The sequence below is a fragment of the Narcine bancroftii genome, chromosome 13 (assembly GCF_036971445.1).
Source record: "Narcine bancroftii isolate sNarBan1 chromosome 13, sNarBan1.hap1, whole genome shotgun sequence".
Lineage (NCBI taxonomy): Eukaryota > Metazoa > Chordata > Chondrichthyes > Torpediniformes > Narcinidae > Narcine > Narcine bancroftii.
Window position 1 is genome coordinate 44,692,998 of NC_091481.1, and position 22,686 is coordinate 44,715,683.

At 57.0% G+C, this 22,686-nt stretch overlaps 1 protein-coding gene across 4 annotated transcripts in view; it reads left to right on the top strand.

Annotated features, from left to right (window-relative positions):
* Positions 1 to 22,686, top strand: part of cdk17 (cyclin dependent kinase 17) — a 211,236-nt gene that overhangs the window by 168,223 nt on the left and 20,327 nt on the right. For all 4 annotated transcript variants that reach the window (XM_069908733.1, XM_069908736.1, XM_069908735.1 and 1 more), the window contains 4 exons: positions 461 to 566; positions 846 to 888; positions 1,006 to 1,096; positions 1,676 to 1,753. In XM_069908733.1, coding sequence (XP_069764834.1) covers positions 461 to 566; positions 846 to 888; positions 1,006 to 1,096; positions 1,676 to 1,753 — 318 coding nt within the window. The remainder of the gene's footprint in view (positions 1 to 460; positions 567 to 845; positions 889 to 1,005; positions 1,097 to 1,675; positions 1,754 to 22,686) is intronic.

Below are 22,686 nucleotides of genomic sequence, written 5' to 3' on the forward strand. Positions count from 1 at the left end.
TCCTCCCCACCAAAGTTATGGGCAGGGTGGAGCCCAAAAGGATATGATGAATCCATACCAAATACTGGTTTAGCCATCCAAGCAGGAGTTGATGTTCCACAGTGGTCACCATGCATTCAGAAAAATATTGATGTCTAAGTAAGCATGCAGAAAAGATCTGATAACTCAGTGGTTCGAGCACTGGCCTTGTAAGCCATACGTCGTGAGTTCGTTCCTCGCTGGGGCCTCATTTCTGTGAGGGGTGCTTGACAAAATGGCGACTCTCTGTCTTCCTTACAGTAGACAAAGTTAAATAATTTCATGTATGTTACATCCTAAATGTAGTATTATGTGTGACAATAATGGAGTCTTTACCCTTCCCTTTACTAGAATTTCACTGAGGTGAACTGTCAACCTTTCAAATCATGTTGGTATGTTACGCAGGTTTCTACATCCTACTAATGGACCTTACATTTTGCAGGAACTCCCACGGAGGAGGCATGGCCAGGAATATCTTCAAATGAGGAATTTAAAGCTTACAACTTTCCCAAATATAAACCGCAACAAGTGATAAATCATGCTCCAAGGTAGTGTTGATGCAATACAAATATGAATGGGCTTGGTTCTATAAAATGTAACGGAAGTGGTCTTTATGTTCCTGTGGTTTTACTGGTATTGATTGGTTCGATGAATAGATTATGTTAGATAGGATCCATGGGTGACCCTTTGTGTGAAGACTGATTATTTGAATTTTGCTTGTGCCTATTTGCCATTTTCTCGCGGCATCCTCAAAGTTGAACATCTATTAGGATCATTATTCATGCTAATATAACCCCCTTAAATGGAATCTTTATTTTCCCTCACAGATTGGACACAGAAGGAATTGATCTGTTATCAAGGTTTTTACAAGTAAGATTTAATTATTGTCACATAACTGAAATATTTTACTGGTTAAAATTAAATAGATCAAAAACTGCCACATTAAATCACTATATGTAACTAACAAATACTTGATCTCCTTTGTAGTATCAAGCCAAGAAGAGAATTTCTGCAGATGATGCCATGAAACATCTTTATTTTAAAAGTCTTGGAATGAGGGCACTTGCATTACCAGATGGTAACACATTCCTTCATTAGTAATAAACTGATCATATTTTAAGAATTTTGACACGTTTGCTACAGGGGTAGATACAGGAACATGATAGGTAAAATTTTCTTAGAAGCTGATAAATAACTTGAACATGGGTCAACTATTACACGGTATTAACAATTACACAAGTAAATACCATATGTTATCTTACTCCAGAGTTTTGGGAATTTGAATTCAAGGTGATGAATCAAAGACGTTTAAATGGAAATGGGGCACTATTAGAAGTGACCAAGTTGGGGTTCCAGTCATTCTGTGGCCAGAAAATCTGGCAACAAAGAACCCTCAGTGCAATAGAGAAGCCAAGTGTAAGAAAGTGTCATGGAGCTTGCTTCAAGTGCATTGAACAGCTGTCAGTTTATATCTGAAAATGGTTGAAAAAAACATTGATCAAAGAATCCAGAAGTACAACCAACTCAGCTTCTGACAGCTTGCACACAAAGTATTAAATGTGCTGATCCTGTGAAATGTTGTTTAAATTTCCATCTTTATTTGGAGTCTTCTGTGTAAAGCTAAAATGCTCTTTGCTTTACTTTTGCTTTATACCAGGTGCCGCAGTGTTTTCATTAAATGAAATTCGGTTGCAAAAAGATCCTGGCTACAGAACTTCCTCATATCCAGAGAATGGTAAGATTCTATGATTTTGAATGGACAGCAGTTGGACTTCAGAAAGAAATCTGTTTGGAAAACTAATGATCAAGTGCTGCACAGAGTACAGAATATTTTGAAGTGACATGTGGTCGACACCAAGTTTAATAAAATGTCTTCAGCTGAGATTGTGGGATAATTTTCTGAATATTTTATTTTTGATTTTCATGGACTCATAAGAATTCAAACAACCAATACAGTCCCTTCCATCATTCACATCCCCTCCCCTCCTCCTCCCCACCTCCTACCCCAATGCAGTTCCGTCCAGCATTCACATCCCCTCCCCTCCTCCACCACACCCCCCACCCTAATACAGTCCCTTCCAGCATTCACATCCCCTCCCCTCCTCCTCCCCACCCCCCACCCTAATACAGTCCCTTCCAGCATTCATATCCCCTCCCCTCCTCCTCCCCACCCCCTACCCCAATACAGTCCCTTCCAGCATTCACATCCCCTCCCCTCCTACACCCCACCCCCTACCCCAATACAGTCCCTTCCAGCATTCACATCCCCTCCCCTCCTCCTCCCCACCCCCTACTCCAATACAGTTCCTTCCAGCATTCACATCCCCTCCCCTCCTCCTCCCCACCCCCACCCCCACCCCAATACAATCCCTTCCAGCGTTCACATCCGCTCCCCTCCTCCTCCCCACCCCCCATCCCAATAGAGTCCCTTCCAGCATTCACATCCCCTCCCCTCCTCCACCCCACCCCCTACCCAAATACAGTCCTTTCCAGCATTCACATCCCCTCCCCTCCTCCTCCCCACCCCCTACCCCAATACAGTCCCTTCCAGCATTGACATAACCTCCCACCCCCTACCCCAATACAGTCGCTTCCAGCATTCGAATCCCCTCCCCTCCTCCTCCTTACACTCTACCCCAATACAGTCCATTCCAGCATTCACATCCCCTCCCCTCCACCTCCCCACCCTCTACCCCAATACAGTCCCTTGCAGCATTGACATTCCCTCCCACCCCCTACCCCAATACAGTCCCATCCAGCATTCAAATCCCCTCCCCTCCTCCTCCCCACCCCAACCCCAATACAGTCCCTTCCAGCATTCACATCCCCTCCCCTCCTCCTCTCCACCCCCTACCCCAACACAGCCCCTTCCAGCATTCACGTCCCCTCCCCTCCTCCTCCCCACCCCCCACTCCAATACAGTCCCTTCCAGCATTTACATCCCCTCCCCTCCTCCTCCCCACCCCCTACCCCAATACAGTCCCTTTCAGCATTCGCATCCCCTCCCCTCCTCCTCCCCACCCCCTACCCCAATACAGTCCCTTCCAGCATTCACATCTCCTCCCCTCCTCCTCCCCACCCCCTACCCCAATACAGTCCCTTCCAGCATTCACACCCCCTCCCCTCCTCCTCCCCACCCCTTACCCCAGTACAGTCCCTTTCAGCATTCACATCCCCTCCCCTCCTCCTCCCCACCCCCTACACCAATACAGTCCCTTCAAACATTCACATCCCCTCCCCTCCTCCTCCCCACCCCCTACCCCAATACGGTTCCTTCCAGCATTCACATCCCCTCCCCTCCTCCTTCCCAACCCCTACCCCAATACAGTCCCAGCATTCAAATCCCCTCCCCTCCTCCTCCCTACACGCTACCCCAATAGTCCCTTCCAGTATTTACATCCCCTCCCCTCCACCTCCCCACCCTCTACCCCAATACAGTCCCTTCCAGCATTGACATTCCCTCCCACCCCCTACCCCAATACAGTCCCTTCCAGCATTCACATCCCCTCCCCTTCTCCTCCCCACCCTTACCCCAATACAGTCCCTTCCAGCATTCACATCCCCTCCCCTCCTCCTCCCCACCCCTACCCCAGTACAATCCCTTACAGCATTCACATCCCCTCCCCTCCTCATCCCCCCTCCCTACCCCAGTACTGTCCCTTTCAGCATTCACATCCCCTCCACTCCTCCTCCCCAACCCCTACCCCAATACAGTCCCTTCAAACCTTCACATCCCCTCCCCTCCTCCTCCCCACCCCCTACCCCAATACGGTTCCTTCCAGCATTCACATCCCCTCCCCTCCTCCTTCCCACACGCTACCCCAATAGTCCCTTCCAGTATTTACACCCCCTCCCCTCCACCTCCCCACCCTCTACCCCAATACAGTCCCTTCCAGCATTGACATTCCCTCCCTCCCCCTACCCCAATACAGTCCCTTCCAGCATTCAAATCCCCTCCCCTTCTACTCCCCACACGCTACCCCAATAGTCCCTTCCAGTATTTACATCCCCTCCCCTCCACCTCCCCACCTCCTACCCCAATGCAGTTCCGTCCAGCATTCACATCCCCTCCCCTCCTCCACCACACCCCCCACCCTAATACAGTCCCTTCCAGCATTCACATCCCCTCCCCTCCTCCTCCCCACCCCCCACCCTAATACAGTCCCTTCCAGCATTCATATCCCCTCCCCTCCTCCTCCCCACCCCCTACCCCAATACAGTCCCTTCCAGCATTCACATCCCCTCCCCTCCTACACCCCACCCCCTACCCCAATACAGTCCCTTCCAGCATTCACATCCCCTCCCCTCCTCCTCCCCACCCCCTACTCCAATACAGTTCCTTCCAGCATTCACATCCCCTCCCCTCCTCCTCCCCACCCCCACCCCCACCCCAATACAATCCCTTCCAGCGTTCACATCCGCTCCCCTCCTCCTCCCCACCCCCCATCCCAATAGAGTCCCTTCCAGCATTCACATCCCCTCCCCTCCTCCACCCCACCCCCTACCCAAATACAGTCCTTTCCAGCATTCACATCCCCTCCCCTCCTCCTCCCCACCCCCTACCCCAATACAGTCCCTTCCAGCATTGACATAACCTCCCACCCCCTACCCCAATACAGTCGCTTCCAGCATTCGAATCCCCTCCCCTCCTCCTCCTTACACTCTACCCCAATACAGTCCATTCCAGCATTCACATCCCCTCCCCTCCACCTCCCCACCCTCTACCCCAATACAGTCCCTTGCAGCATTGACATTCCCTCCCACCCCCTACCCCAATACAGTCCCATCCAGCATTCAAATCCCCTCCCCTCCTCCTCCCCACCCCAACCCCAATACAGTCCCTTCCAGCATTCACATCCCCTCCCCTCCTCCTCTCCACCCCCTACCCCAACACAGCCCCTTCCAGCATTCACGTCCCCTCCCCTCCTCCTCCCCACCCCCCACTCCAATACAGTCCCTTCCAGCATTTACATCCCCTCCCCTCCTCCTCCCCACCCCCTACCCCAATACAGTCCCTTTCAGCATTCGCATCCCCTCCCCTCCTCCTCCCCACCCCCTACCCCAATACAGTCCCTTCCAGCATTCACATCTCCTCCCCTCCTCCTCCCCACCCCCTACCCCAATACAGTCCCTTCCAGCATTCACACCCCCTCCCCTCCTCCTCCCCACCCCCTACCCCAGTACAGTCCCTTTCAGCATTCACATCCCCTCCCCTCCTCCTCCCCACCCCCTACCCCAATACAGTCCCTTCAAACATTCACATCCCCTCCCCTCCTCCTCCCCACCCCCTACCCCAATACGGTTCCTTCCAGCATTCACATCCCCTCCCCTCCTCCTTCCCAACCCCTACCCCAATACAGTCCCAGCATTCAAATCCCCTCCCCTCCTCCTCCCTACACGCTACCCCAATAGTCCCTTCCAGTATTTACATCCCCTCCCCTCCACCTCCCCACCCTCTACCCCAATACAGTCCCTTCCAGCATTGACATTCCCTCCCACCCCCTACCCCAATACAGTCCCTTCCAGCATTCACATCCCCTCCCCTTCTCCTCCCCACCCTTACCCCAATACAGTCCCTTCCAGCATTCACATCCCCTCCCCTCCTCCTCCCCACCCCTACCCCAGTACAATCCCTTACAGCATTCACATCCCCTCCCCTCCTCATCCCCCCTCCCTACCCCAGTACTGTCCCTTTCAGCATTCACATCCCCTCCACTCCTCCTCCCCAACCCCTACCCCAATACAGTCCCTTCAAACCTTCACATCCCCTCCCCTCCTCCTCCCCACCCCCTACCCCAATACGGTTCCTTCCAGCATTCACATCCCCTCCCCTCCTCCTTCCCACACGCTACCCCAATAGTCCCTTCCAGTATTTACACCCCCTCCCCTCCACCTCCCCACCCTCTACCCCAATACAGTCCCTTCCAGCATTGACATTCCCTCCCTCCCCCTACCCCAATACAGTCCCTTCCAGCATTCAAATCCCCTCCCCTTCTACTCCCCACACGCTACCCCAATAGTCCCTTCCAGTATTTACATCCCCTCCCCTCCACCTCCCCACCCTCTACCCCAATACAGTCCCTTCCAGCATTGACATTCCCTCCCACGCCCTACCCCAATACAGTCCCTTCCAGCATTCAAATCCCCTCCCCTTCTCCTCCCCACACGCTACCCCAATAGTCCCTTCCAGCATTGACATTCCCTCCCACCCCCTACCCCAATACAGTCACTTCCAGCATTCACATCCCCTCCCCTCCTCCTCCCCACACGCTACCCCAATAGTCCCTTCCAGCATTCTCTTCCCCTCCCCTCCTCCTCCCCACCCCTACCCCAATACAATCCCATTCCTGCATTCACATCCCCTCCACTCCTCCTCCCCACCCCCTACCCCAATACAATCCCTTCCAGCATTCACTTCCCCTTCCCACCTCCTACCCACCCCATACCCCAATACAGTCCCTTTCAGCATTCACATCCCCTCCCCTCCTCCTCCCCACCCCCTACCCCAATACTGTCCCTTTCAGCATTAACATCCCCTCCCCTCCTCCTCCCCACCCCCTACCCCAATACAATCCCTTCCAGCATTCACTTCCCCTTCCCACCTCCTACCCACCCCCTACCCCAATACAGTCCCTTTCAGCATTCGCATCCCCTCCCCTCCTCCTCCCCACCCCCTACCCCAATACAGTCCCTTCCAGCATTCACATCCCCTCCCTTCCTCCTCCCCACCCCCTACTCCAATATAGTCCCTTCCAGCATTTACATCCCCTCCCCGCCTCCTCCCCACCTCCTACCCCAATACAGTCCCTTCCAGCATTCACACCCCTCCCCTCCTCCTCCCCACCCCCTACTCCAATACAGTCCCTTCCAGCATTTACATCCCCTCCCCTCCTCCTCCCCACCCCCTACCCCAATACAGTCCCTTTCAGCATTCACATCCCCTCCCCTCCTCCTCCCCACCCCCTACCCCAATACAGTCCCTTCCAGCATTCACATCCCCTCCCCTCCTGCTCCCCACCCCCTACCCCAATACAATCCCTTCCAGCATTCACTTCCCCTTCCCACCTCCTACCCACCCCCTACCCCAAAACAGTCCCTTTCAGCATTCACATCCCCTCACCTCCTCCTCCCCACCCCCTAGTCCAATACAGTCCCTTCCAGCATTGACATTCCCTCCCACCCCCTACCCCAATACAGTCCCTTCCAGCATTCAAATCCCCTCCCCTTCTCCTCCCACCCCCTACCCCAATACAGTCCCTTCCAGCATTCACATCCCCTCCCCTCCTCCTCCCCACCCTCTACCCCAATACAGTCCCTTCCAGCATTGACATTCCCTCCCACGCCCTACCCCAATACAGTCCCTTCCAGCATTCAAATCCCCTCCCCTTCTCCTCCCCACACGCTACCCCAATAGTCCCTTCCAGCATTGACATTCCCTCCCACCCCCTACCCCAATACAGTCACTTCCAGCATTCACATCCCCTCCCCTCCTCCTCCCCACACGCTACCCCAATAGTCCCTTCCAGCATTCTCTTCCCCTCCCCTCCTCCTCCCCACCCCTACCCCAATACAATCCCATTCCTGCATTCACATCCCCTCCCCTCCTCCTCCCCACCCCCTACCCCAATACAGTCCCTTCCAGCATTCACATCCCCTCCCTTCCTCCTCCCCACCCCCTACTCCAATATAGTCCCTTCCAGCATTTACATCCCCTCCCCGCCTCCTCCCCACCTCCTACCCCAATACAGTCCCTTCCAGCATTCACATCCCCTCCCCTCCTCCTCCCCACCCCCTACTCCAATACAGTCCCTTCCAGCATTTACATCCCCTCCCCTCCTCCTCCCCACCCCCCTACCCCAATACAGTCCCTTTCAGCATTCACATCCCCTCCCCTCCTCCTCCCCACCCCCTACCCCAATACAGTCCCTTCCAGCATTCACATCCCCTCCCCTCCTGCTCCCCACCCCCTACCCCAATACAATCCCTTCCAGCATTCACTTCCCCTTCCCACCTCCTACCCACCCCCTACCCCAAAACAGTCCCTTTCAGCATTCACATCCCCTCACCTCCTCCTCCCCACCCCCTAGTCCAATACAGTCCCTTCCAGCATTGACATTCCCTCCCACCCCCTACCCCAATACAGTCCCTTCCAGCATTCAAATCCCCTCCCCTTCTCCTCCCACCCCCTACCCCAATACAGTCCCTTCCAGCATTCACATCCCCTCCCCTCCTCCTCCCCACCCCCTACCCCAATACAGTCCCTTCCAGCATTCACACCCCCTCCCCTCCTCCTCCCCACCCCCTACCCCCAGTACAGTCACTTCCAGCATTCACATCACCTCCCCTCCTCCTCCCCACCCCCTACCCCAATACAGTCCCTTCCAGCATTCACATCCCCTCCCCTCCTCCTCCCCACCCCTTCCCCAATACAATGCCATTCCAGCATTCACATCCCCTCCCCTCCTCCTCACCACACCCTACCCCAAAACATTCCCTTTGAGCATTCACATCCCCTCCCCTCCTCCTCTCCACCCCCTACCCCAACACAGTCCTTTCCAGCATTCACATCCCCTCCCCACCTCCTCCCCACCCCCTAGTCCAATACAGTCCCTTCCAGCATTCACACCCCCTCCCCTCCTCCTCCCCACCCCCTAACCCAGTACAGTCCCTTTCAGCATTCACATCCCCTCCTCCTCCCCACCCCTACCCCAATACAGTCCCTTCCAACATTGACATTCCCTCCCACCCCCTACCCCAATACAGTCCCTTCCAGCATTCACATCCTCTCCCTTCCACCTCCCCACCCTCTACCCCAATACAGTCCCTTCCAGCATTGACATTCCCTCCCACCCCCTACCCCAATACAGTCCCTTCCAGCATTCAAATCCCCTCCCCTCCTCCTCCCCACCGCAACCCCAATACAGTCCATTCCAGCATTCACATCCCCTCCCCTCCTCCTTCCCACCCCCTACCCCAATACAGTCCCTTTCAGTATTCACATCACCTCCCCTCCACATTCCCTCCCCCTACCCCAATACAATCCCTTCCAGCATTCACATCCCCTCCCCTCCTCATCCCCACTCCCTACCCCAGTACAGTCCCTTTCAGCAATCCCATCCCCTCTCCTCGTCCTCCCCACCCCCTACCTCAATAGAGTCCCTTCCAACATTCACATCCCCTCCCCTACTCCTCCCCACCCCTACCCCAATACAGTCCCTTCCAGCATTCATATCCCCTCCCCTCCTCCTCCCCAACCCCTACCCCAATACAGTCCCTTCAAACATTCACATCCCCTCCCCTCCTCCTCCCCACCCCCTTCCCCAATACAGTTCCTTCCAGCATTCACATCCCCTCCCCTCCTCCTTCCCAACCCCTACCCCAATACAGTACCAGCATTCAAATCCCGTCCCCTCCTCCTCCCCACACGCTACCCCAATAGTCCCTTGCAGTATTTACATCCCCTCCCCTCCACCTCCCCACCCTCTACCCCAATACAGTCCCTTCCAGCATTGACATTCCCTCCCACCCCCTACCCCAACACAGTCCTTTCCCGCATTCTCTTCCCCTCCCCTGCTCCTCCCCACCCCTATCCCAATACAATCCCATTCCTGCATTCACATCCCCTCCCCTCCTCCTCCCCACCCCCTACCCCAATTCTGTCCCTTTCAGCATTAACGTCCCCTCCCCTCCTCCTCACCACCCCCTACCCCAACACAGTCCCTTCCAGCATTCATATCCCCTCCCCTCCTCCTCCCCACCTCCTACCCCAATGCAGTTCCGTCCAGCATTCACATCCCCTCCCCTCCTCCACCACACCCCCCACCCTAATACAGTCCCTTCCAGCATTCACACCCCCTCTCCTCCTTTTCCCACCCCCTACCCCAACACAGCCCCTTCCAGCATTCATATCCCCTCCCCTCCTCCTCCCCACCTCCTACCCCAATGCAGTTCCGTCCAGCATTCACATCCCCTCCCCTCCTCCACCACACCCCCCACCCTAATACAGTCCCTTCCAGCATTCACATCCCCTCCCCTCCTCCTCCCCACCCCCCACCCTAATACAGTCCCTTCCAGCAATCATATCCCCTCCCCTCCTCCTCCCCACCCCCTACCCCAATACAGTCCCTTCCAGCATTCACATCCCCTCCCCTCCTACACCCCACCCCCTACCCCAATACAGTCCCTTCCAGCATTCACATCCCCTCCCCTCCTCCTCCCCACCCCCTACTCCAATACAGTTCCTTCCAGCATTCACATCCCCTCCCCTCCTCCTCCCCACCCCCACCCCCACCCCAATACAATCCCTTCCAGCGTTCACATCCGCTCCCCTCCTCCTCCCCACCCCCCATCCCAATAGAGTCCCTTCCAGCATTCACATCCCCTCCCCTCCTCCACCCCACCCCCTACCCAAATACAGTCCTTTCCAGCATTCACATCCCCTCCCCTCCTCCTCCCCACCCCCTACCCCAATACAGTCCCTTCCAGCATTGACATAACCTCCCACCCCCTACCCCAATACAGTCGCTTCCAGCATTCGAATCCCCTCCCCTCCTCCTCCTTACACTCTACCCCAATAGTCCCTTCCAGTATTTGCATCCCCTCCCCTCCACCTCCCCACCCTCTACCCCAATACAGTCCCTTCCAGCATTGACATTCCCTCCCACCCCCTACCCCAATACAGTCCCTTCCAGCATTCACATCCCCTCCCCTTCTCCTCCCCACCCTTACCCCAATACAGTCCCTTCCAGCATTCACATCCCCTCCCCTCCTCCTCCCCACCCCTACCCCAGTACAATCCCTTACAGCATTCACATCCCCTCCCCTCCTCATCCCCCCTCCCTACCCCAGTACTGTCCCTTTCAGCATTCACATCCCCTCCACTCCTCCTCCCCAACCCCTACCCCAATACAGTCCCTTCAAACCTTCACATCCCCTCCCCTCCTCCTCCCCACCCCCTACCCCAATACGGTTCCTTCCAGCATTCACATCCCCTCCCCTCCTCCTTCCCACACGCTACCCCAATAGTCCCTTCCAGTATTTACACCCCCTCCCCTCCACCTCCCCACCCTCTACCCCAATACAGTCCCTTCCAGCATTGACATTCCCTCCCACCCCCTACCCCAATACAGTCCCTTCCAGCATTCAAATCCCCTCCCCTTCTACTCCCCACACGCTACCCCAATAGTCCCTTCCAGTATTTACATCCCCTCCCCTCCACCTCCCCACCCTCTACCCCAATACAGTCCCTTCCAGCATTGACATTCCCTCCCACGCCCTACCCCAATACAGTCCCTTCCAGCATTCAAATCCCCTTCCCCTTCTCCTCCCCACACGCTACCCCAATAGTCCCTTCCAGCATTGACATTCCCTCCCACCCCCTACCCCAATACAGTCACTTCCAGCATTCACATCCCCTCCCCTCCTCCTCCCCACACGCTACCCCAATAGTCCCTTCCAGCATTCTCTTCCCCTCCCCTCCTCCTCCCCACCCCTACCCCAATACAATCCCATTCCTGCATTCACATCCCCTCCACTCCTCCTCCCCACCCCCTACCCCAATACAATCCCTTCCAGCATTCACTTCCCCTTCCCACCTCCTACCCACCCCATACCCCAATACAGTCCCTTTCAGCATTCACATCCCCTCCCCTCCTCCTCCCCACCCCCTACCCCAATACTGTCCCTTTCAGCATTAACATCCCCTCCCCTCCTCCTCCCCACCCCCTACCCCAATACAATCCCTTCCAGCATTCACTGCCCCTTCCCACCTCCTACCCACCCCCTACCCCAATACAGTCCCTTTCAGCATTCGCATCCCCTCCCCTCCTCCTCCCCACCCCCTACCCCAATACAGTCCCTTCCAGCATTCACATCCCCTCCCTTCCTCCTCCCCACCCCCTACTCCAATATAGTCCCTTCCAGCATTTACATCCCCTCCCCGCCTCCTCCCCACCTCCTACCCCAATACAGTCCCTTCCAGCATTCACATCCCCTCCCCTCCTCCTCCCCACCCCCTACTCCAATACAGTCCCTTCCAGCATTTACATCCCCTCCCCTCCTCCTCCCCACCCCCTACCCCAATACAGTCCCTTTCAGCATTCACATCCCCTCCCCTCCTCCTCCCCACCCCCTACCCCAATACAGTCCCTTCCAGCATTCACATCCCCTCCCCTCCTGCTCCCCACCCCCTACCCCAATACAATCCCTTCCAGCATTCACTTCCCCTTCCCACCTCCTACCCACCCCCTACCCCAAAACAGTCCCTTTCAGCATTCACATCCCCTCACCTCCTCCTCCCCACCCCCTAGTCCAATACAGTCCCTTCCAGCATTGACATTCCCTCCCACCCCCTACCCCAATACAGTCCCTTCCAGCATTCAAATCCCCTCCCCTTCTCCTCCCACCCCCTACCCCAATACAGTCCCTTCCAGCATTCACATCCCCTCCCCTCCTCCTCCCCACCCTCTACCCCAATACAGTCCCTTCCAGCATTGACATTCCCTCCCACGCCCTACCCCAATACAGTCCCTTCCAGCATTCAAATCCCCTCCCCTTCTCCTCCCCACACGCTACCCCAATAGTCCCTTCCAGCATTGACATTCCCTCCCACCCCCTACCCCAATACAGTCACTTCCAGCATTCACATCCCCTCCCCTCCTCCTCCCCACACGCTACCCCAATAGTCCCTTCCAGCATTCTCTTCCCCTCCCCTCCTCCTCCCCACCCCTACCCCAATACAATCCCATTCCTGCATTCACATCCCCTCCCCTCCTCCTCCCCACCCCCTACCCCAATACAGTCCCTTCCAGCATTCACATCCCCTCCCTTCCTCCTCCCCACCCCCTACTCCAATATAGTCCCTTCCAGCATTTACATCCCCTCCCCGCCTCGTCCCCACCTCCTACCCCAATACAGTCCCTTCCAGCATTCACATCCCCTCCCCTCCTCCTCCCCACCCCCTACTCCAATACAGTCCCTTCCAGCATTTACATCCCCTCCCCTCCTCCTCCCCACCCCCTACCCCAATACAGTCCCTTTCAGCATTCACATCCCCTCCCCTCCTCCTCCCCACCCCCTACCCCAATACAGTCCCTTCCAGCATTCACATCCCCTCCCCTCCTGCTCCCCACCCCCTACCCCAATACAATCCCTTCCAGCATTCACTTCCCCTTCCCACCTCCTACCCACCCCCTACCCCAAAACAGTCCCTTTCAGCATTCACATCCCCTCACCTCCTCCTCCCCACCCCCTAGTCCAATACAGTCCCTTCCAGCATTGACATTCCCTCCCACCCCCTACCCCAATACAGTCCCTTTCAGCATTCACATCCCCTCCCCTCCTCCTCCCCACCCCCTACCCCAATACAGTCCCTTCCAGCATTCACATCCCCTCCCCTCCTGCTCCCCACCCCCTACCCCAATACAATCCCTTCCAGCATTCACTTCCCCTTCCCACCTCCTACCCACCCCCTACCCCAAAACAGTCCCTTTCAGCATTCACATCCCCTCACCTCCTCCTCCCACCCCCTAGTCCAATACAGTCCCTTCCAGCATTGACATTCCCTCCCACCCCCCTACCCCAATACAGTCCCTTCCAGCATTCACATCCTCTCCCTTCCACCTCCCCACCCTCTACCCCAATACAGTCCCTTCCAGCATTGACATTCCCTCCCACCCCCTACCCCAATACAGTCCCTTCCAGCATTCAAATCCCCTCCCCTCCTCCTCCCCACCGCAACCCCAATACAGTCCATTCCAGCATTCACATCCCCTCCCCTCCTCCTTCCCACCCCCTACCCCAATACAGTCCCTTTCAGTATTCACATCACCTCCCCTCCACATTCCCTCCCCCTACCCCAATACAATCCCTTCCAGCATTCACATCCCCTCCCCTCCTCATCCCCACTCCCTACCCCAGTACAGTCCCTTTCAGCAATCCCATCCCCTCTCCTCGTCCTCCCCACCCCCTACCTCAATAGAGTCCCTTCCAACATTCACATCCCCTCCCCTACTCCTCCCCACCCCTACCCCAATACAGTCCCTTCCAGCATTCATATCCCCTCCCCTCCTCCTCCCCAACCCCTACCCCAATACAGTCCCTTCAAACATTCACATCCCCTCCCCTCCTCCTCCCCACCCCCTTCCCCAATACAGTTCCTTCCAGCATTCACATCCCCTCCCCTCCTCCTTCCCAACCCCTACCCCAATACAGTACCAGCATTCAAATCCCGTCCCCTCCTCCTCCCCACACGCTACCCCAATAGTCCCTTGCAGTATTTACATCCCCTCCCCTCCACCTCCCCACCCTCTACCCCAATACAGTCCCTTCCAGCATTGACATTCCCTCCCACCCCCTACCCCAACACAGTCCTTTCCCGCATTCTCTTCCCCTCCCCTGCTCCTCCCCACCCCTATCCCAATACAATCCCATTCCTGCATTCACATCCCCTCCCCTCCTCCTCCCCACCCCCTACCCCAATTCTGTCCCTTTCAGCATTAACGTCCCATCCCCTCCTCCTCACCACCCCCTACCCCAACACAGTCCCCTTCCAGCATTCATATCCCCTCCCCTCCTCCTCCCCACCTCCTACCCCAATGCAGTTCCGTCCAGCATTCACATCCCCTCCCCTCCTCCACCACACCCCCCACCCTAATACAGTCCCTTCCAGCATTCACACCCCCTCTCCTCCTTTTCCCACCCCCTACCCCAACACAGCCCCTTCCAGCATTCATATCCCCTCCCCTCCTCCTCCCCACCTCCTACCCCAATGCAGTTCCGTCCAGCATTCACATCCCCTCCCCTCCTCCACCACACCCCCCACCCTAATACAGTCCCTTCCAGCATTCACATCCCCTCCCCTCCTCCTCCCCACCCCCCACCCTAATACAGTCCCTTCCAGCAATCATATCCCCTCCCCTCCTCCTCCCCACCCCCTACCCCAATACAGTCCCTTCCAGCATTCACATCCCCTCCCCTCCTACACCCCCACCCCCTACCCCAATACAGTCCCTTCCAGCATTCACATCCCCTCCCCTCCTCCTCCCCACCCCCTACTCCAATACAGTTCCTTCCAGCATTCACATCCCCTCCCCTCCTCCTCCCCACCCCCACCCCCACCCCAATACAATCCCTTCCAGCGTTCACATCCGCTCCCCTCCTCCTCCCCACCCCCCATCCCAATAGAGTCCCTTCCAGCATTCACATCCCCTCCCCTCCTCCACCCCACCCCCTACCCAAATACAGTCCTTTCCAGCATTCACATCCCCTCCCCTCCTCCTCCCCACCCCCTACCCCAATACAGTCCCTTCCAGCATTGACATAACCTCCCACCCCCTACCCCAATACAGTCGCTTCCAGCATTCGAATCCCCTCCCCTCCTCCTCCTTACACTCTACCCCAATACAGTCCATTCCAGCATTCACATCCCCTCCCCTCCACCTCCCCACCCTCTACCCCAATACAGTCCCTTGCAGCATTGACATTCCCTCCCACCCCCTACCCCAATACAGTCCCCATCCAGCATTCAAATCCACTCCCCTCCTCCTCCCCACCCCAACCCCAATACAGTCCCTTCCAGCATTCACATCCCCTCCCCTCCTCCTCTCCACCCCCTACCCCAACACAGCCCCTTCCAGCATTCACGTCCCCTCCCCTCCTCCTCCCCACCCCCCACTCCAATACAGTCCCTTCCAGCATTTACATCCCCTCCCCTCCTCCTCCCCACCCCCTACCCCAATACAGTCCCTTTCAGCATTCGCATCCCCTCCCCTCCTCCTCCCCACCCCCTACCCCAATACAGTCCCTTCCAGCATTCACATCTCCTCCCCTCCTCCTCCCCACCCCCTACCCCAATACAGTCCCTTCCAGCATTCACACCCCCTCCCCTCCTCCTCCCCACCCCCTACCCCAGTACAGTCCCTTTCAGCATTCACATCCCCTCCCCTCCTCCTCCCCACCCCCTACCCCAATACAGTCCCTTTCAGCATTCACATCCCCTCTCCTCCTCCTCACCACCCCTACCCCAATACAGTCCCTTCAAACATTCACATCCCCTCCCCTCCTCCTCCCCACCCCCTACCCCAATACGGTTCCTTCCAGCATTCACATCCCCTCCCCTCCTCCTTCCCAACCCCTACCCCAATACAGTCCCAGCATTCAAATCCCCTCCCCTCCTCCTCCCTACACGCTACCCCAATAGTCCCTTCCAGTATTTACATCCCCTCCCCTCCACCTCCCCACCCTCTACCCCAATACAGTCCCTTCCAGCATTGACATTCCCTCCCACCCCCTACCCCAATACAGTCCCTTCCAGCATTCACATCCCCTCCCCTTCTCCTCCCCACCCTTACCCCAATACAGTCCCTTCCAGCATTCACATCCCCTCCACTCCTCCTCCCCAACCCCTACCCCAATACAGTCCCTTCAAACATTCACATCCCCTCCCCTCCTCCTCCCCACCCCCTACCCCAATACGGTTCCTTCCAGCATTCACATCCCCTCCCCTCCTCCTTCCCACACGCTACCCCAATAGTCCCTTCCAGTATTTACACCCCCTCCCCTCCACCTCCCCACCCTCTACCCCAATACAGTCCCTTCCAGCATTGACATTCCCTCCCACCCCCTACCCCAATACAGTCCCTTCCAGCATTCAAATCCCCTCCCCTTCTACTCCCCACACGCTACCCCAATAGTCCCTTCCAGTATTTACATCCCCTCCCCTCCACCTCCCCACCCTCTACCCCAATACAGTCCCTTCCAGCATTGACATTCCCTCCCACGCCCTACCCCAATACAGTCCCTTCCAGCATTCAAATCCCCTCCCCTTCTCCTCCCCACACGCTACCCCAATAGTCCCTTCCAGCATTGACATTCCCTCCCACCCCCTACCCCAATACAGTCACTTCCAGCATTCACATCCCCTCCCCTCCTCCTCCCCACACGCTACCCCAATAGTCCCTTCCAGCATTCTCTTCCCCTCCCCTCCTCCTCCCCACCCCTACCCCAATACAATCCCATTCCTGCATTCACATCCCCTCCACTCCTCCTCCCCACCCCCTACCCCAATACAATCCCTTCCAGCATTCACTTCCCCTTCCCACCTCCTACCCACCCCATACCCCAATACAGTCCCTTTCAGCATTCACATCCCCTCCCCTCCTCCTCCCCACCCCCTACCCCAATACTGTCCCTTTCAGCATTAACATCCCCTCCCCTCCTCCTCCCCACCCCCTACCCCAATACAATCCCTTCCAGCATTCACTTCCCCTTCCCACCTCCTACCCACCCCCTACCCCAATACAGTCCCTTTCAGCATTCGCATCCCCTCCCCTCCTCCTCCCCACCCCCTACCCCAATACAGTCCCTTCCAGCATTCACATCCCCTCCCTTCCTCCTCCCCACCCCCTACTCCAATATAGTCCCTTCCAGCATTTACATCCCCTCCCCGCCTCCTCCCCACCTCCTACCCCAATACAGTCCCTTCCAGCATTCACATCCCCTCCCCTCCTCCTCCCCACCCCCTACTCCAATACAGTTCCTTCCAGCATTTACATCCCCTCCCCTCCTCCTCCCCACCCCCTACCCCAATACAGTCCCTTTCAGCATTCACATCCCCTCCCCTCCTCCTCCCCACCCCCTACCCCAATACAGTCCCTTCCAGCATTCACATCCCCTCCCCTCCTGCTCCCCACCCCCTACCCCAATACAATCCCTTCCAGCATTCACTTCCCCTTCCCACCTCCTACCCACCCCCTACCCCAAAACAGTCCCTTTCAGCATTCACATCCCCTCACCTCCTCCTCCCCACCCCCTAGTCCAATACAGTCCCTTCCAGCATTGACATTCCCTCCCACCCCCTACCCCAATACAGTCCCTTCCAGCATTCAAATCCCCTCCCCTTCTCCTCCCACCCCCTACCCCAATACAGTCCCTTCCAGCATTGACATTCCCTCCCACGCCCTACCCCAATACAGTCCCTTCCAGCATTCACATCCCCTCCCCTCCTCCTCCCCACCCTCTACCCCAATACAGTCCCTTCCAGCATTGACATTCCCTCCCACGCCCTACCCCAATACAGTCCCTTCCAGCATTCAAATCCCCTCCCCTTCTCCTCCCCACACGCTACCCCAATAGTCCCTTCCAGCATTGACATTCCCTCCCACCCCCTACCCCAATACAGTCACTTCCAGCATTCACATCCCCTCCCCTCCTCCTCCCCACACGCTACCCCAATAGTCCCTTCCAGCATTCTCTTCCCCTCCCCTCCTCCTCCCCACCCCTACCCCAATACAATCCCATTCCTGCATTCACATCCCCTCCACTCCTCCTCCCCACCCCCTACCCCAATACAATCCCTTCCAGCATTCACTTCCCCTTCCCACCTCCTACCCACCCCATACCCCAATACAGTCCCTTTCAGCATTCACATCCCCTCCCCTCCTCCTCCCCACCCCCTACCCCAATACTGTCCCTTTCATCATTAACATCCCCTCCCCTCCTCCTCCCCACCCCCTACCCCAATACAATCCCTTCCAGCATTCACTTCCCCTTCCCACCTCCTACCCACCCCCTACCCCAATACAGTCCCTTTCAGCATTCGCATCCCCTCCCCTGCTCCTCCCCACCCCCCTACCCCAATACAGTCCCTTCCAGCATTCACATCCCCTCCCTTCCTCCTCCCCACCCCCTACTCCAATATAGTCCCTTCCAGCATTTACATCCCCTCCCCGCCTCCTCCCCACCTCCTACCCCAATACAGTCCCTTCCAGCATTCACATCCCCTCCCCTCCTCCTCCCCACCCCCTACTCCAATACAGTCCCTTCCAGCATTTACATCCCCTCCCCTCCTCCTCCCCACCCCCTACCCCAATACAGTCCCTTTCAGCATTCACATCCCCTCCCCTCCTCCTCCCCACCCCCTACCCCAATACAGTCCCTTCCAGCATTCACATCCCCTCCCCTCCTGCTCCCCACCCCCTACCCCAATACAATCCCTTCCAGCATTCACTTCCCCTTCCCACCTCCTACCCACCCCCTACCCCAAAACAGTCCCTTTCAGCATTCACATCCCCTCACATCCTCCTCCCCACCCCCTAGTCCAATACAGTCCCTTCCAGCATTGACATTCCCTCCCACCCCCTACCCCAATACAGTCCCTTCCAGCATTCAAATCCCCTCCCCTTCTCCTCCCACCCCCTACCCCAATACAGTCCCTTCCAGCATTCACATCCCCTCCCCTCCTCCTCCCCACCCCCTACCCCAATACAGTCCCTTCCAGCATTCACACCCCCTCCCCTCCTCCTCCCCACCCCCTACCCCCAGTACAGTCACTTCCAGCATTCACATCACCTCCCCTCCTCCTCCCCACCCCCTACCCCAATACAGTCCCTTCCAGCATTCACATCCCCTCCCCTCCTCCTCCCCACCCCTTCCCCAATACAATGCCATTCCAGCATTCACATCCCCTCCCCTCCTCCTCACCACACCCTACCCCAAAACATTCCCTTTGAGCATTCACATCCCCTCCCCTCCTCCTCTCCACCCCCTACCCCAACACAGTCCTTTCCAGCATTCACATCCCCTCCCCACCTCCTCCCCACCCCCTAGTCCAATACAGTCCCTTCCAGCATTTACATCCCCTCCCCTCCTCCTCCCCACCCCCTACCCCAATACAGTCCCTTCCAGCATTCACACCCCCTCCCCTCCTCCTCCCCACCCCCTAACCCAGTACAGTCCCTTTCAGCATTCACATCCCCTCCTCCTCCCCACCCCTACCCCAATACAGTCCCTTCCAACATTGACATTCCCTCCCACCCCCTACCCCAATACAGTCCCTTCCAGCATTCACATCCCCTCCCTTCCACCTCCCCACCCTCTACCCCAATACAGTCCCTTCCAGCATTGACATTACCTCCCACCCCCTACCCCAATACAGTCCCTTCCAGCATTCAAATCCCCTCCCCTCCTCCTCCCCACCGCAACCCCAATACAGTCCATTCCAGCATTCACATCCCCTCCCCTCCTCCTTCCCACCCCCTACCCCAATACAGTCCCTTTCAGTATTCACATCACCTCCCCTCCACATTCCCTCCCCCTACCCCAATACAATCCCCTCCAGCATTCACATCCCCTCCCCTCCTCATCCCCACTCCCTACCCCAGTACAGTCCCTTTCAGCAATCCCATCCCCTCTCCTCGTCCTCCCCACCCCCTACCTCAATAGAGTCCCTTCCAACATTCACATCCCCTCCCCTACTCCTCCCCACCCCTACCCCAATACAGTCCCTTCCAGCATTCATATCCCCTCCCCTCCTCCTCCCCAACCCCTACCCCAATACAGTCCCTTCAAACATTCACATCCCCTCCCCTCCTCCTCCCCACCCCCTTCCCCAATACAGTTCCTTCCAGCATTCACATCCCCTCCCCTCCTCCTTCCCAACCCCTACCCCAATACAGTACCAGCATTCAAATCCCGTCCCCTCCTCCTCCCCACACGCTACCCCAATAGTCCCTTGCAGTATTTACATCCCCTCCCCACCCTCTACCCCAATACAGTCCCTTCCAGCATTGACATTCCCTCCCACCCCCTACCCCAACACAGTCCTTTCCCGCATTCTCTTCCCCTCCCCTGCTCCTCCCCACCCCTATCCCAATACAATCCCATTCCTGCATTCACATCCCCTCCCCTCCTCCTCCCCACCCCCTACCCCAATTCTGTCCCTTTCAGCATTAACGTCCCCTCCCCTCCTCCTCACCACCCCCTACCCCAACACAGTCCCTTCCAGCATTCATATCCCCTCCCCTCCTCCTCCCCACCCCCTACCCCAATACAGTCCCTTTCAGCATTCGCATCCCCTCCCCTCCTCCTCCCCACTCCCTACCCCAATACAGTCCCTTCCAGCATTCACACCCCCTCTCCTCCTTTTCCCACCCCCTTCCCCAACACAGCCCCTTCCAGCATTCACGTCCCCTCCCCTCCTCCTCCCCACCCCCTACTCCAATACAGTCCCTTCCAGCATTTACATCCCCTCCCCTCCTCCTCCCCACCCCCTACCCCAATACAGTCCCTTTCAGCATTCACATCCCCTCTCCTCCTCCTCACCACCCCTACCCCAATACAGTCCCTTCAAACATTCACATCCCCTCCCCTCCTCCTCCCCACCCCCTACTCCAATACAGTCCCTTCCAGCATTTACATCCCCTCCCCTCCTCCTCCCCACCCCCTACCCCAATACAGTCCCTTTCAGCATTCACATCCCCTCTCCTCCTTCTCACCACCCCTACCCCAATACAGTCCCTTCAAACATTCACATCCCCTCCCCTCCTCCTCCCCACCCCCTACCCCAATACGGTTCCTTCCAGCATTCACATCCCCTCCCCTCCTCCTTCCCAACCCCTACCCCAATACAGTCCCAGCATTCAAATCCCCTCCCCTCCTCCTCCCTACACGCTACCCCAATAGTCCCTTCCAGCATTGACATTCCCTCCCACCCCCTACCCCAATACAGTCCCTTCCAGCATTCACATCCCCTCCCCTTCTCCTCCCCAACCTTACCACAATACAGTCCCTTCCAGCATTCACATCCCCTCCCCTCCTCCTCCCCACCCCTACCCCAGTACAATCCCTTACAGCATTCACATCCCCTCCCCTCCTCATCCCCCCTCCCTACCCCAGTACTGTCCCTTTCAGCATTCACATCCCCTCCACTCCTCCTCCCCAACCCCTACCCCAATACAGTCCCTTCAAACATTCACATCCCCTCCCCTCCTCCTCCCCACCCCCTACCCCAATACGGTTCCTTCCAGCATTCACATCCCCTCCCCTCCTCCTTCCCACACGCTACCCCAATAGTCCCTTCCAGTATTTACATCCCCTCCCCTCCACCTCCCCACCCTCTACCCCAATACAGTCCCTTCCAGCATTGACATTCCCTCCCACCCCCTACCCCAATACAGTCCCTTCCAGCATTCAAATCCCCTCCCCTTCTCCTCCCCACACGCTACCCCAATAGTCCCTTCCAGCATTGACATTCCCTCCCATCCTCCTCCCCACCCCTACCCCAATACAATCCCATTCCTGCATTCACATCCCCTCCCCTCCTCCTCCCCACCCCCTACCCCAATACAATCCCTTCCAGCATTCACTTCCCCTTCCCACCTCCTACCCACCCCCTACCCCAATACAGTCCCTTTCAGCATTCGCATCCCCACCCCTACTCCTCCCCACCCCCTACCGCAATACAGTCCCTTCCAGCATTCACATCCCCTCCCCTCCTCCTCCCCACCCCCTACTACAATACAGTCCCTTCCAGCATTTACATCCCCTCCCCTCCTCCTCCCCACCCCCTACCCCAATACAGTCCCTTCCAGCATTCACATCCCCTCCCCTCCTCCTCCCCACCCCCTACCCCAATACAGTCCCTTTCAGCATTCGCATCCCCTCCCCTCCTCCTCCCCACCCCCTACCCCAATACAGTCCCTTCCAGCATTCACATCCCCTCCCCTCCTCCTCCCCACCCCCTACCCCAATATTATCCCTTCCAGCATTCACTTCCCCTTCCCACCTCCTACCCACCCCCTACCCCAATACAGTCCCTTTCAGCATTGACATCCCCTCACCTCCACCTCCCCACCCCCTACCCCAATACTGTCCCTTTCAGCATTAACATCC